Consider the following 12,188-nt stretch of genomic DNA (forward strand, 5'->3'; position numbering starts at 1 on the left):
TTGCAGTTGTAGCTAACGAAGTAGCCGGTGAGCGCGTGGAATTGTGATTATGTAATTACAGTTCTGTTTTGGGGCTAAAGAGGCTAAAACCTCTAAACCCTCTTCAGCTCGTTTTTCCTCCAAAGCCGCCCGGCAGTGAATAACCTGCTGACGCATGGATAGCGCAATCACGATGAAAACAAATACATGAAAACGTTTTATTATTCTCTTACTGATTACTGTACTAGTGCACAAAAGCAAAGATGATCATAACAATTCATTGATGAGAAATATTCTGCATCTACTCAGAAAACACACATATTCAAACCAATAAATAATATCTGAACAGGACTTATTTGGAATAAATAATCATTTCAGTAAATCGTGATAGTCTGACGTGCACACATCCTTCTGTGATGCATAATTCAGATGAACAAATAGTAAAAGATTGTGTCTTACAGTGTTGTAAAGTACTTCAAGACTAAGACAGCTGATCTTCATATTGCTTTCGGAAACAGTCTCCAGCAGGGAAGAAGTCCCAGCAACGCTCTTGGTACATTTTCCACACATATGACTCCTAACATATCAAATAAAGTGGAGTCAAGGGTTAGAATTATAAAAGAAAATTGATCCCAAAATGTCAATTAGGAAAAGGAATTGTGCTCACCTGACCGGTGTGCTCGGTCTCATCTTTGTTGATAAGATACATTAAGAAGAACCTGAAAAGGATCCATACCACATTGAAATGATTCTTCAGCTTTCGTGTAAACATGATCTCACACACTCCATACACTCACATGTAATTGGCCAGGTTGTGCTCATCCAGCGTGTGAGTCTCAAATCCATGTGGCGTTGTATCAAAGTAATCACTCCCAATGCCGCATATGAAGCATTTAGTCTGCAAAAAAAAAAAAAGTTAAGCCACATTGTACTGATATTGGTGCTGAACTGCCAAATCAGAATAGTTGATGAACATACTTCCATGTCTTCTTTAACCTGCTCTTGCTGATCTCTGAGCTCTCCAAAAGCATCAATGATCAAACCTGCAGCATATGCGCACATAAATATTTGTCATAACATGTCAAAATACTCCATTTTGATTCATAATGTGTTGCCTGGTAAGTTAAGCAGTGCTTTCTTTTTACCCTGGATGATGGCCAGCAGGATGACGATGACGAAGAAGAAGAAAGTTATGTCAAAGACCACTCGGTATAACTCATACTCGTCTCCGGCGGGATCCTCAATCTCATCTCCGATGCCTCCGCCGGCACGCACGCCAACGTACATGTGGAACAGGTAGCACTGTTGAAAAAAAAAAAATGTTAACAATTACACATGCTTCGGGATCAGAAGTGAGTACTGTATGTGGAGGTTTGTCGCAGCTCGACGACTCACGGTCATCATGTCGTCACATTTCATATCGGGTTCATCCTCGTCTTCGCTCTTGTTGTAAAACTTGCGGAAGAAGTTGAAGGCCACCACCGTGTACAGGTACACCACTACTGCCAGCAGGCCCACTGTCATCATTAGCTACAAAATTACATTAGGGGGGGTCAAAATTAGTCTGTTAAATTTGAGTTCATTTAAAGTTCCTTTAACGCCACCATTTCTTTTTAATGCACGATTACTTGTTACTTCATGTTAAAGGTAGCTCTTAATATGAAAAGAAAAACGCACTGAGCTGTCACCAACGTCTTACAAATGCAATGATGCCATGTAGTGGCAGAAAAAATGCCCTCAACACAAATCAACATCACACTTGTTTTTTACAGTACAGTGCTCAATTTCATGAATTATTATAAAATTACTGTATCAATGACTGAAATATGCAGCCGTATTTCTATTAGTTTAACATTTCCTCCCCACTTTTATGTTAATGAGAGTATGAAAACTTATAAAAAAAATATATATTTTATTGTACATTTAGAACAGATATAAAATTTGCAATTAATTGTAAGTTAACTACTATATGGAAGTCATCGCCTGACACCCCTCGTTTAAATAAATAAATGCAGTTATGTATGTTTTTTTTGCCTGTTTTCCGTTATGTGTCACTGAGGAAAGAATGGTGCGCAGGGTCTTGACGCCCATGGCGATGTCCAGCAGATGGCAAGCAAAGAAGAAGTTGTTGTAGTGACCAAGCAGGGACATAATCGTGTACCAACACAAGTAAAGGAAGGTCTGAAAGACAATCAAAACCGACGATGAGCTTTGGGTTACAGCGATGAAATGAAACTGCGGCATTTCCGTGCTTACGCCATCTGTGAACACAACACCAAACTTCCAGATCTGGTACTTGATGTCGATGGCGGTAGCCCTGGAAAACAAACGCGCATTTAGACCATCGCTCATTATTATTCTGAAGTACTTTATCGATCTTATTTGCCTACCATGTAAATGTGGAGTTGTCTGATTCCTCTTGTTTCTTTTCGTGCTGCTGACTCACATCCAAGGACGCCAAGTCAACACCCAAAAGTTCAGCGATTCGTTCCCGTCCATAAATGTCTCCGTATTTATCCAAAACCTGGAAACAGATACCGGACTCTAGCAACAGGTTCAGAACTGCAAAAACAGCAAATCAAAGAAACTCACCTTTCGCTTGACAAACTTATCCCAGTAGTTATTTGGGAAAGAGCTGTAAGAGGAACAGAAAAGACGATTGATAGAATTCATTTTGGATTTGAACGTGTTTGAAGCGTTTTCAACATACGGCGTATTCAGCACCAGTCGATCCCACTGGCCCTTGATGTCTTCATCCTCCGGCTGCTCTGTAATGTAGAGGCCGTCAAACTCCAGTTTCCTTGCAAGTTCTTTCTCCCGTTTGAAAATCACCAGTGGAATCTGATTTCGAAACGCAAATAGTCGGTTATGGGACGTTTCCAAGGAATCCTATTGAAAAGAAAAACGACGTCGTGCCTACTTTGAGGCAGTTGTATCCGATGATGCAGATGAAGGAGATGACGGTGTGCAGAATGGCGAGGAAGGACAGCGTTGGCTGCATGTAGCCGGTGCTCTCCTCTAAATAGAAATACAGCGGCACATCTTCTTCATCCTCATCCCCATCGCTCATTCCCGAACCATCGCCCTCATCTCCTGAACCCTCAAAGAGACCGGAGCCTTCGAAGAACCCACTTCCCTCCGCCAGTCCGGATCCTTCCATGTCTTCGCCCTCGGGCGGGCTGTCAGACACCTTCAACAAAGAGACAAAAGTGAATTATTTACATACCAGAAAACTTCCAAAAGAAGGATGTTTGTTATTACATTATGTAGTTTTAGTAGTCTTAGAAAATACATAACATTAAGATTTGAATCTCACCTTGTAGAAGAGCAGAATGAAGTTCAATGCAAAAGCGAGGAACAGAGCCAGAAATCGCAGGTTGTAGAAGTTTCTGGAAAGATAGTTCTATAAAGGAGACAGAAAATATTTATTAGCCATTCGTCCTTTTTCCAAAAAAATGATATACAGAACAATATATCTATTAAAATCATTAGAATGAAATAATGACGACGTGTAAAATGGGAGTAATAGCAATGATGTGACAAAATTAAAACCAAAAAATTCACCATGCATTTATTTCTCTGTGTTTCCAGTTCGGTCCAGATTTGGAATCCTCCTCCTTTCTTGGGCTTCTTTTCTTTTTTCACTGCAGATTTCTTTGGTTCATCATCATCCACTTTTTCATGACTCTCAGATTCTTTCTCTGCTTTTTCTCCTGTTTCGACACTGAAAACACATTACGATTGTTGTGTTACTTCCACATGCAGGTTTTTTTTTTTTAATTGTGGTTTAGTATAGTACAGTAGACCGTTTCCTCATTTTACTAGTGTACAATGCATGAATATTAATGAGCAATATGTATCGGATCTAAGATGGCGTCCAATTTGGTGCTGGCCTGGGCCTAATTAGGATTAGAAGTCAAAAACTTGTTTTTACAATAATACATTCTATGCAGGCCTAATAGTTCTAAACACAGTATTTGATTCATATTACCTTTGTGGAATATAAATGAAGCAGAAAAATCCACCTATTGCTATCAATCTCGGGGACGGCCATTTTGCCATTTTGCTGTCGACTGAAGATGACATCACAGTTACTCAGGGAAAGACCAATCACGGCTCAGCATGCGAATGTCACATGACCAAACTCCGAAAACAGCTCAGCTGTGGTTGGTCATTAACTGAGCCTTGGGCAACTGTGATGTCATATTTAGTAGACAAGTGACAAAATGGCTGCCCCCTGAGATGGATACAAACAGGTGGATTATGCTGCTTAATATGTTTAATATTCCACAAATTAAGTATTCATCATAATACTGTTTTTAGACTAGTGGGGACACTTTTTTTTTTTCAAGTTTTAAGATTTGCTATGACAAATAGATAAAGAGACAATGAAAGGAAGTTCTATACTCGGCCTTTTCTGGTTCTGGGGGCGTTTCCTCAACAGGTGCTGTTTCTGTTGGCTTCTGGCTGGCATCGGCCTCTTCTGGTTGCTGTGAGCAAAGAAAATCACACAAAGTAGTCACAAACCTTACAGTGCTTTACCCTACATTTACACCTACCATTTTCCTCTTTGTTATCGGCGTCCCTTCAGGGGTTGGCGGTTCGACCGGGGCCTCGACCCCCATGTCGCCAAGACCACCAGGCGCATCCATACCAGGTACCCTCCCCCCTTCCTTCTCCTGTGTATCCTCCTCCTCCTCTTCCCCACTCCCGGCCTCCCCAGTGTCCGTAACCCCGCCCGTGTCTTGTTCCTCCCCGATCCCCGGTTCCCCCGGTCCATCGCCGTGCACGTCATCCTGTGTTGGATCCGGCATGCTGGCCAAAATCTCTGTCACGGTGATATTTTTAGCTCCCTCCACTAAGCCGCCTCCAAACAGGGCGTGCCAGATTATCATAAAGAAGCCTTTGCACACATTGTAGAAGAAGTGCAGGATGCTCATGAGGATGGTCCAGAAGAAGGTGGTCAGGGCAACCACAATCTCTTTCAAGGTCATCTTCCTCACTCGCCGATATTGCTTACGGAGATTACGGAAGGTGAAAATGCTGAAGAAACTCAACACGCTGTTTATGAAGTCAGCAAAGGCCGAGCTGGACTCCGGCGGCGCCTCCTCGCCATTCGCTTCCTCTTCTCCCGCTCCGATGGCTGCTCCTGCTCCCCCCTCCCCTGCAGCTTCTTCCAGCTCATCATCCTCCTCGCCCTTCTCCTCTTCTTCCTGCTCAGAAATCTGCGAGGCGATATTCATCTCAAAGATGGTGTCCTCGCAGAAGTTGACAAACATCTCCATCTTCTCGGACTCGCCGCCCTCGTTGACGACGTCGAAGATGAACTGCCGCTTGGACTCTCGGACCTGAGGCATCTCCCACTGCTTGCGGTTGACCTCGCTGATCTCAAAGTAGATGCGCTCGATCTTCCGACTGGCGCCCATGATCTCGATACGGCCCAGGAAGGGGCGGAAGTAATTGAGCACGCTCTCGGCTTGCTCCAGGAAGTTCTGCAGTCGGGTGTCGTGAGGAACGTGCTCCGACAGGTTGGTGAGCAGCACGGCGATGTTGAAGCCGATGTCCTTGGCGGGTTCTTGGAAGCGACTGGCGTACTCCTCGTAGTTGATCATATCGTTCTCATCCGCCTCCGAGCAGGACAGAAGGAACTGGATCTCCGAAGGGGAGTACTGCTTCTGGCTGTCCATGGCCTTCTGGAAATCCTTCTTGGAGATGAGTCCTCGAAGGTCTGTGATATAATCTCGGAAGGCGTCGGAAGCCACGATGTCTTTCAGTTTGAGGAACATGTCGAAGAACTTTAGGATCATCTCCACGTTGCTGGACGACTCCACTAACATGTCCACCATCTGACGGGCAATGGTGCCATTCACCACATTCCCTGAGTGACACATCATCGTTTTAGAAAGAAAAATCGGACAAGTCCAACTTGAAACCAACTGTACTGTTTACCCTCTAACAGCGAAAGCAACATGACCACCATGTCTTTCTGCAGGTCCAGAAGCTCCTTTAGCAGACCGATCTGGCTCGAATCCTGCAACAATAAAAAAAAAACAGGCCACGGATTATAAATACGACGACATCACTTTGCGCCATATTAGGGAATGGGAAGATGCAGCCACTGGGAAGGGGGAAGCAGAAAGTATAAATCCTCAAGTTATTACAGAGAATTATCTGACAATAAAGGTGCCCCATTGCCGAAGTCGACAAATATTTGCTGCACTCAAGTGGAGTTACGTTCAAAGAAGACGCCACAAAATCACAGCACAAATAAACAGCATTTTCCAGCTGGTTAATATTTAGTGAAGTCAAATGGCGAGATGATTGCAAAACGTGTTAAATACTGAACACACACACAGAGCGAATGCCTTATTAAAATGTAGTGTGTATTGCAACAACAGAATATTAAAGCATATTAAAATGTAGACTGGAACAGTGGTGGTTAAAGGTCAGTCACTTTCTCAGGAGGTTTTCGTAGTTGCCTGCTTCTTTGCAATAGATTGTTCCGTTTAAAAAAACTAAACATTGTGGTATTCCTACTTTCTAATACGTACTGTGTATTGTATGAACGGTTTTAAAGAAAATCGAAGGGGGGTTCCTGAAGAGTTTTTTTAGCTAACCGGTCAAATCTTTTAAAATAAACAACTGTAGAATCACAGAAAATACAACAAGCAATGATTTTGTTCAATCGTAACAAACCTAAATGCAAGTACAGAAAACACACATTGGTGAAAAGTTGCATCAGTGGGAAAACCTTTCAGGAATGAAGCACAATGTTCGTCAAACTCATGACAATTTGCAGTGCGACAACATTCCTGCTTTCAGGCAAATTCTTAACATTGTGTGCAAAAGGTCGGTGTCGTTTTAGCAGATGTCAAATTTACAATGGGAAGAAAAAGGGATCGTGCATAAACATACAAAATCTTTTACCATGATTAAAAAAATCCAAAAGGAAGACTTTAGTCTTTTTAAAAAGCAGGTGTGTAAAAACAACCTGAGACGTGAAACCAACGCAGAATAAATAACAAACACATTATCACATCAACAGATAAATAAAGTGAATACATACTTTACCCTGCATTGAACATGTGGAAGACAGTTTAAATAATCAATAAAAAGATCCAGTCCTTAAACAATTAAAACATTCTTGAACATGAACAAAAAAACTTGCTGAACAACAATCGTGACAACTTACAGGTTAATTCCTAACATTATTGCAATTGTTTTAATTACAGGAGTCATCTTAGAAAAAGTTTGTCGGATTATGACAGCTATGTGAAAAATTTGAAAAAACAACAACCTTTATTTAATACAGACAAGCGAATCATTGTCTACTAAAAAAAATGTTTTTACTACACTGTGGGGAGGGAAAACAGTTTACTTATTTGTTCTTTATTTTAATTTTAGTGCAAATGTTCACATCGTCATTCTTCATTACGTAATTAACAGTTCAGAAAGACTAACATACAATAGGAACATGATGGAAAATACCATTTTAAGTTATTAAAAATGTAAATATGCGAGATTAAAATAACATAAAATACTGTATTTTTAATAACATCAACAATGGCTGCGTTGTGTGACAATGAGCTGCATGCACAACAAGATGCTGACACTTAAGCAGTTAAATGGAACCCAGCCATCATTGATTTTATTATTTATGTTTGTGCATGTACTGACTATTGATTTGAATCTCTAGTATGTTCAGTCATACAGGCATTTGCCGAGCATCGGTTTGCAAGCATGTTTTCTATGAAGTCATGGGAAGTACTCAGTCAGCTCTACCCTACAATTACTAGAAGCACACAGAACACACACGGCACATGATACACTCACAGAAATAGTTCAAGCCTGACTTAAGATTTATATAATTTTTTTCACATGACAAATTCCCATTTACTTTTTTTGTTTGATCCTTTTAACAAACACCTAACAAATATACCTTATATGATACATATTCTCATTAGTCTAATAAATCCTATTTATTTGAAATGCATAATCCTCAAGTTAATTTATACTATTTAGTATTAATAAAGTATAATTATTTTTATGTTTCTGGAACGTCTGCATTCAGTTTCATCACAAAAACATAAAAAATGGGAAAAAAATGGACATAAGCGTTTTTCACATACGCAGCAGTATATTTATCGTGTATAGGTAACCGAATTATTATGCAATTCAAACAATATACTTATACATGTATTTTAAATAAATACTGTTATTATTATTAATTTATAGTAATTAAACTTTATTAGTACTAAATACATAAACCTGAGGATTATGCATTTCAAATAAAAAGGCTTTATTAGACTAATGAATTTTATTATTTTTATTTATTATTTTATTTATCAAAGTTTATTTGGTAGGTTTGTGTTAAAATTATCTAAAAAAAAAAAAAAAAAAAAAAAGTAAATGAGAATTTCTCATGTAAAAAAATTACATATATCTTATGTTGGGCCTGAAATATTTCTGTGAGTGTACTGACATATATACACAGTACACGATTTGAACACAACACTATGTACACCTGCCAAATGTAATGAGATATACAGTAATACCAGAGCTGCATCAAAATGACTGCATTTAACAAAAATGAGACCATTTTGAAAGCATTTAAAGGCAGTATTTTTGATGCCTCTTGTACTGGATGTCATCCGTACATACTCAAAGTAGTGGTGTGATGTCATGTGCTGATAATAAGTGACAGGAGCGTACCTGAGCCAGCTTCATCATCATGTGAGCAAAGACGTGGAGGAAGCCCACGATGGCGTCCCACAGCCTGCTGTGGGCCAGAGACTGCTGGTTACCCGTGCATGGGCCCTGAGGAGACAGAGTTAGCAACAAATAAAAACTATTCTAATGTGTCTTTTTTAAAAAACAACAACATTTTTTTACCTGAATATATTCAGTTAGACTATTAAAAATCTGTTTGGCAACTGTCATTGCTTTGGAGAAATTCTTCTTTCCTGGCTCATCGATAATATCCTTGCCAGAGTAATACCAGTAGAAGTCACTGATTGATTCCTTCACAGAGAAAAGAATGCATATTTATAACATAGTGGAATTTCTTGATTTAAAAAAAAAAAAAAGGTCAAACATGAGGATGAACATTATTTTACAGACCTGCAGCCTGAGCAGGTAATCGACTGTGCAGATGATGATATTAATGGTTGTTGTGCTTCCTATCTGCGTCCTTAAATAGTTCTGAAAGTCTGCAAACAGGACACAGGTTATTTGAGTAACAACTCACAACCGCGAGGCAACTAAGAAATCTTCTCCGCACTCACCGTTATTGTGACCCTCGCAGAGCAGCTGCAAGAAGCGGAAGAGGTCACAGGTGAACTCGTCATCTGCCATGACCTTCTCATCTAAAGCAAGGAAAGGTTTTCAAATCACACACCACATAGACAAGAGCTGGATGAAATATTTTCACAATTGATTACTTTTTGTACAAAATACTACTAAATTGTCATAAGAACTCGTACCAGGATGTAGTTAGGTGTCACCCACAGAACAAATGCAGGTTAGATGAGCAAACGCAACCAGATTACATTCATTTCCTGTTAGAATGAACACAAATTGTGAGGAAAGGTGCAAGCTGTCAACATGAGTGGCATCCATTCAATCATCTCTTTAGTGGAGATGCAATGTTATGGAGAGAGAGAGAGCAGAAAAAAAAGAGGAAACGGGGAAGGCAGATGGACAGACGATGATTTACCCCGATCTCGGTTCAACTCTGAGGACCATGAAAGGATGGACGGGGGAGAGGTGGCAGTGATGGTGGGGATAGGGAGAAAGGGTCAGTGTGTTGACAACAGTAGAGGACTGAGAGATGAGGACGGGGAGAGGAACAACATCGCATGGCAAACTTCAACCAAATACAGTTTTAAATGGAGTCCCACAATTGGATGAGAAGAAATTGCAGGTGATGAGAAGGAATAAACAACCATACACATCCAAAAATATTGAATTCATTAACACTTATTCAAGTATTAATGATATTTTCGTTTAGGTTAGGAAACAAATCGTTCAATTAATATAGAATATGCCACAATTCTTATTTGGAATGTTGTTCTATGGTCTTTGGTCTAAATACAGAACATGAATGCAAAATGAACTGGTATTTTTGGGCACATAAGAATAAAGTAAAAATGATGTCTATGTGTGTTTATTTTGCATTTTTTTTTATATTTTGTTGCTCAAATAGAATAACAATAGAATTTCTTTACTATGAAAAAGGGGATGAGATGAGATAATCAGCATCAATGTAAGATGATTATGGGGTTGCCGTTTCTTTTTTTTGATGCCACTGAGAATGTTATGTAAGTCATAATTCAGTCTCATTCGGAAACTATATGAATTAATTTCTATTTGCTTGGGCGGTTGTTTGTTTGTACAGTATTTTATTAGACATTCAAGTCATGCTTTTGTTTTTGTTTACACATTCAAAGGTGTGCACATATCGACTTTCATATTTAGTGTGGCATCTAATGATGAGCAAACAGTGGCCACACTTTTCTTTGACATTGTACATAAATTTAAAAAAAACCTTGGTGCCTTATACGGATGTAATTTTGTATAATAATAATATGATTATACGGTACATTCATATTGGAGATTTTCTGCACTTGTTGACATAAATAATGTTTAAAAGGAGAAAGAGACTTACTGGTGCCCTCCTCTGAGACCATGCCAAGGCCCTCTGCCTTGTTTTGCCTCTCAAAAGCATTCAAATCCAGGACACTGTTGACAACATGAGCAATGTATCCCACACTCTGCACAGCCACTTTATAGTCAGTAATTTAAAACCCAACCTGCATGTTTGCATCAAGGCTTGGACACTCAAAAAGAAACCAACGTCCTTTTTATCCCTCAGGTACTCCAGCATTTTCTGAAACAAGCAACAAATATTTATTCATGAAATAAAGGTTGACTATAAGGGGTGTCAAAATTAATGTGTTAACTTTGAGTTAATTTAAAGTTCCTTTGACACCACAATTTCTTTTAATGTGCAATTAATGACCGCCCCTTACTTGCAAAGCCTGTACTGGGGGAATTCTAGTCGCAAAGCACCAGACACGTCCATGTCAAAATTGAGCAGTAATAAATGTAATATTATTGCATATATTTGTGGAGACTGGGGTCAGGTTGTATTTTACAATTTTAAAAATGCGCAGAATTTCACAACTTACTTCATGTTAAAGATGAGATAGCTACAATAGTACATCTTTTTAATTTTAACTCAATTTTATTAATTATTATAAAATTACTATATAAATGACTAAAAGATGCAGCCATATTTCTATTTGTTTAAATTTTTTCTCCATTTTTATGTTAAGAGTATAAAAAATATGTTATTGTACATTTTATTGTTCATTTAGAACATAAAGATATAAAACTTGTGATTAATCGTGCGTTAACTATCAAAGTAATGCGATTAATTACGAAAAAAAATTTAACCGCTTGTCACCCCATATAAATGAGCGCTTACCCGCTGAACTTCACAATTTCCACCATTAAGAATGGAGATACCCAATTTGAGGGTCGTCGTCACCATTGGGCCCGTTTCGCCTACAAAAGCAAATATGGTGTAATCAAGTCATTATGAGGGATGCAATATTTATGTACACGCTAGGAGAGAAGGTCCACCTTTGCAGGCGCTGATCATCTGCAGCACCATCTCTGCAGCTCCACGATTGTGAAGCCTGGATTGCTGGTAAAGGAGTCGCTGTTTCTCCATTTCTTTCTCCTGTGGCCGACAACATGATGAATATGTGCCACTTTGAAGACTTGCGTGTTTAGAATAGAAATGGATAGATATAATAATGTAAGATCAAGAATGTCCTCGCATATTCTTCAAGGCGGGGCCATCAAATTGCAATCGAATAATGGCTCAAATTCAGTCTATCCATTTATATTCTTGCCAAGACTCACATTCATACTCCTTTCACTCATGTCTCAAATTTACCTAGACTTACCAGTTTATCTTAAATGGTCCATCATTTTGACTTTATTCATGAGAACATGCGAAAACAATGTGTTATCTGCCTGATTCTTAGACACATTCTCTCAACTCACTTTATTAGTGGTGGAGTCACAACACTACTTCTTCACGTTTGCTGGCTGGAGCAAGCGTTAGACTACAGGAAGCAGCAACGGCCCAACATTGCAGCCATAAAGCTTGCAGCTTTTGTCCGGACAGCGCGAACAAG

The 12,188-nt window shown here is 39.3% G+C and overlaps 1 protein-coding gene across 1 annotated transcript in view; it reads right to left on the reverse strand.

Annotated features, from left to right (window-relative positions):
- Positions 1–183: 183 nt before the first annotated feature.
- Positions 184–12,188, reverse strand: part of LOC144036790 (ryanodine receptor 1-like) — a 40,976-nt gene continuing 28,971 nt past the window's right edge. The window contains exons 83-107 of the mRNA XM_077547684.1: positions 11,626–11,725; positions 11,468–11,547; positions 10,791–10,867; positions 10,646–10,719; positions 9,264–9,344; positions 9,100–9,188; positions 8,872–9,000; positions 8,692–8,796; positions 5,929–6,010; positions 4,539–5,857; positions 4,387–4,469; positions 3,544–3,703; positions 3,296–3,382; positions 2,900–3,169; positions 2,690–2,820; positions 2,572–2,614; positions 2,370–2,503; positions 2,236–2,296; positions 2,014–2,160; positions 1,375–1,509; positions 1,125–1,281; positions 958–1,022; positions 777–877; positions 647–698; positions 184–556 (exon numbers count right to left, since the gene is read on the reverse strand). Coding sequence (XP_077403810.1) covers positions 461–556; positions 647–698; positions 777–877; positions 958–1,022; positions 1,125–1,281; positions 1,375–1,509; positions 2,014–2,160; positions 2,236–2,296; positions 2,370–2,503; positions 2,572–2,614; positions 2,690–2,820; positions 2,900–3,169; positions 3,296–3,382; positions 3,544–3,703; positions 4,387–4,469; positions 4,539–5,857; positions 5,929–6,010; positions 8,692–8,796; positions 8,872–9,000; positions 9,100–9,188; positions 9,264–9,344; positions 10,646–10,719; positions 10,791–10,867; positions 11,468–11,547; positions 11,626–11,725 — 3,858 coding nt within the window. The 3' untranslated portion in view covers positions 184–460. The remainder of the gene's footprint in view (positions 557–646; positions 699–776; positions 878–957; positions 1,023–1,124; positions 1,282–1,374; positions 1,510–2,013; positions 2,161–2,235; positions 2,297–2,369; positions 2,504–2,571; positions 2,615–2,689; positions 2,821–2,899; positions 3,170–3,295; positions 3,383–3,543; positions 3,704–4,386; positions 4,470–4,538; positions 5,858–5,928; positions 6,011–8,691; positions 8,797–8,871; positions 9,001–9,099; positions 9,189–9,263; positions 9,345–10,645; positions 10,720–10,790; positions 10,868–11,467; positions 11,548–11,625; positions 11,726–12,188) is intronic.

The sequence above is a fragment of the Vanacampus margaritifer genome, chromosome 16 (assembly GCF_051991255.1).
Source record: "Vanacampus margaritifer isolate UIUO_Vmar chromosome 16, RoL_Vmar_1.0, whole genome shotgun sequence".
Taxonomy (NCBI): Eukaryota; Metazoa; Chordata; class Actinopteri; order Syngnathiformes; family Syngnathidae; genus Vanacampus; species Vanacampus margaritifer.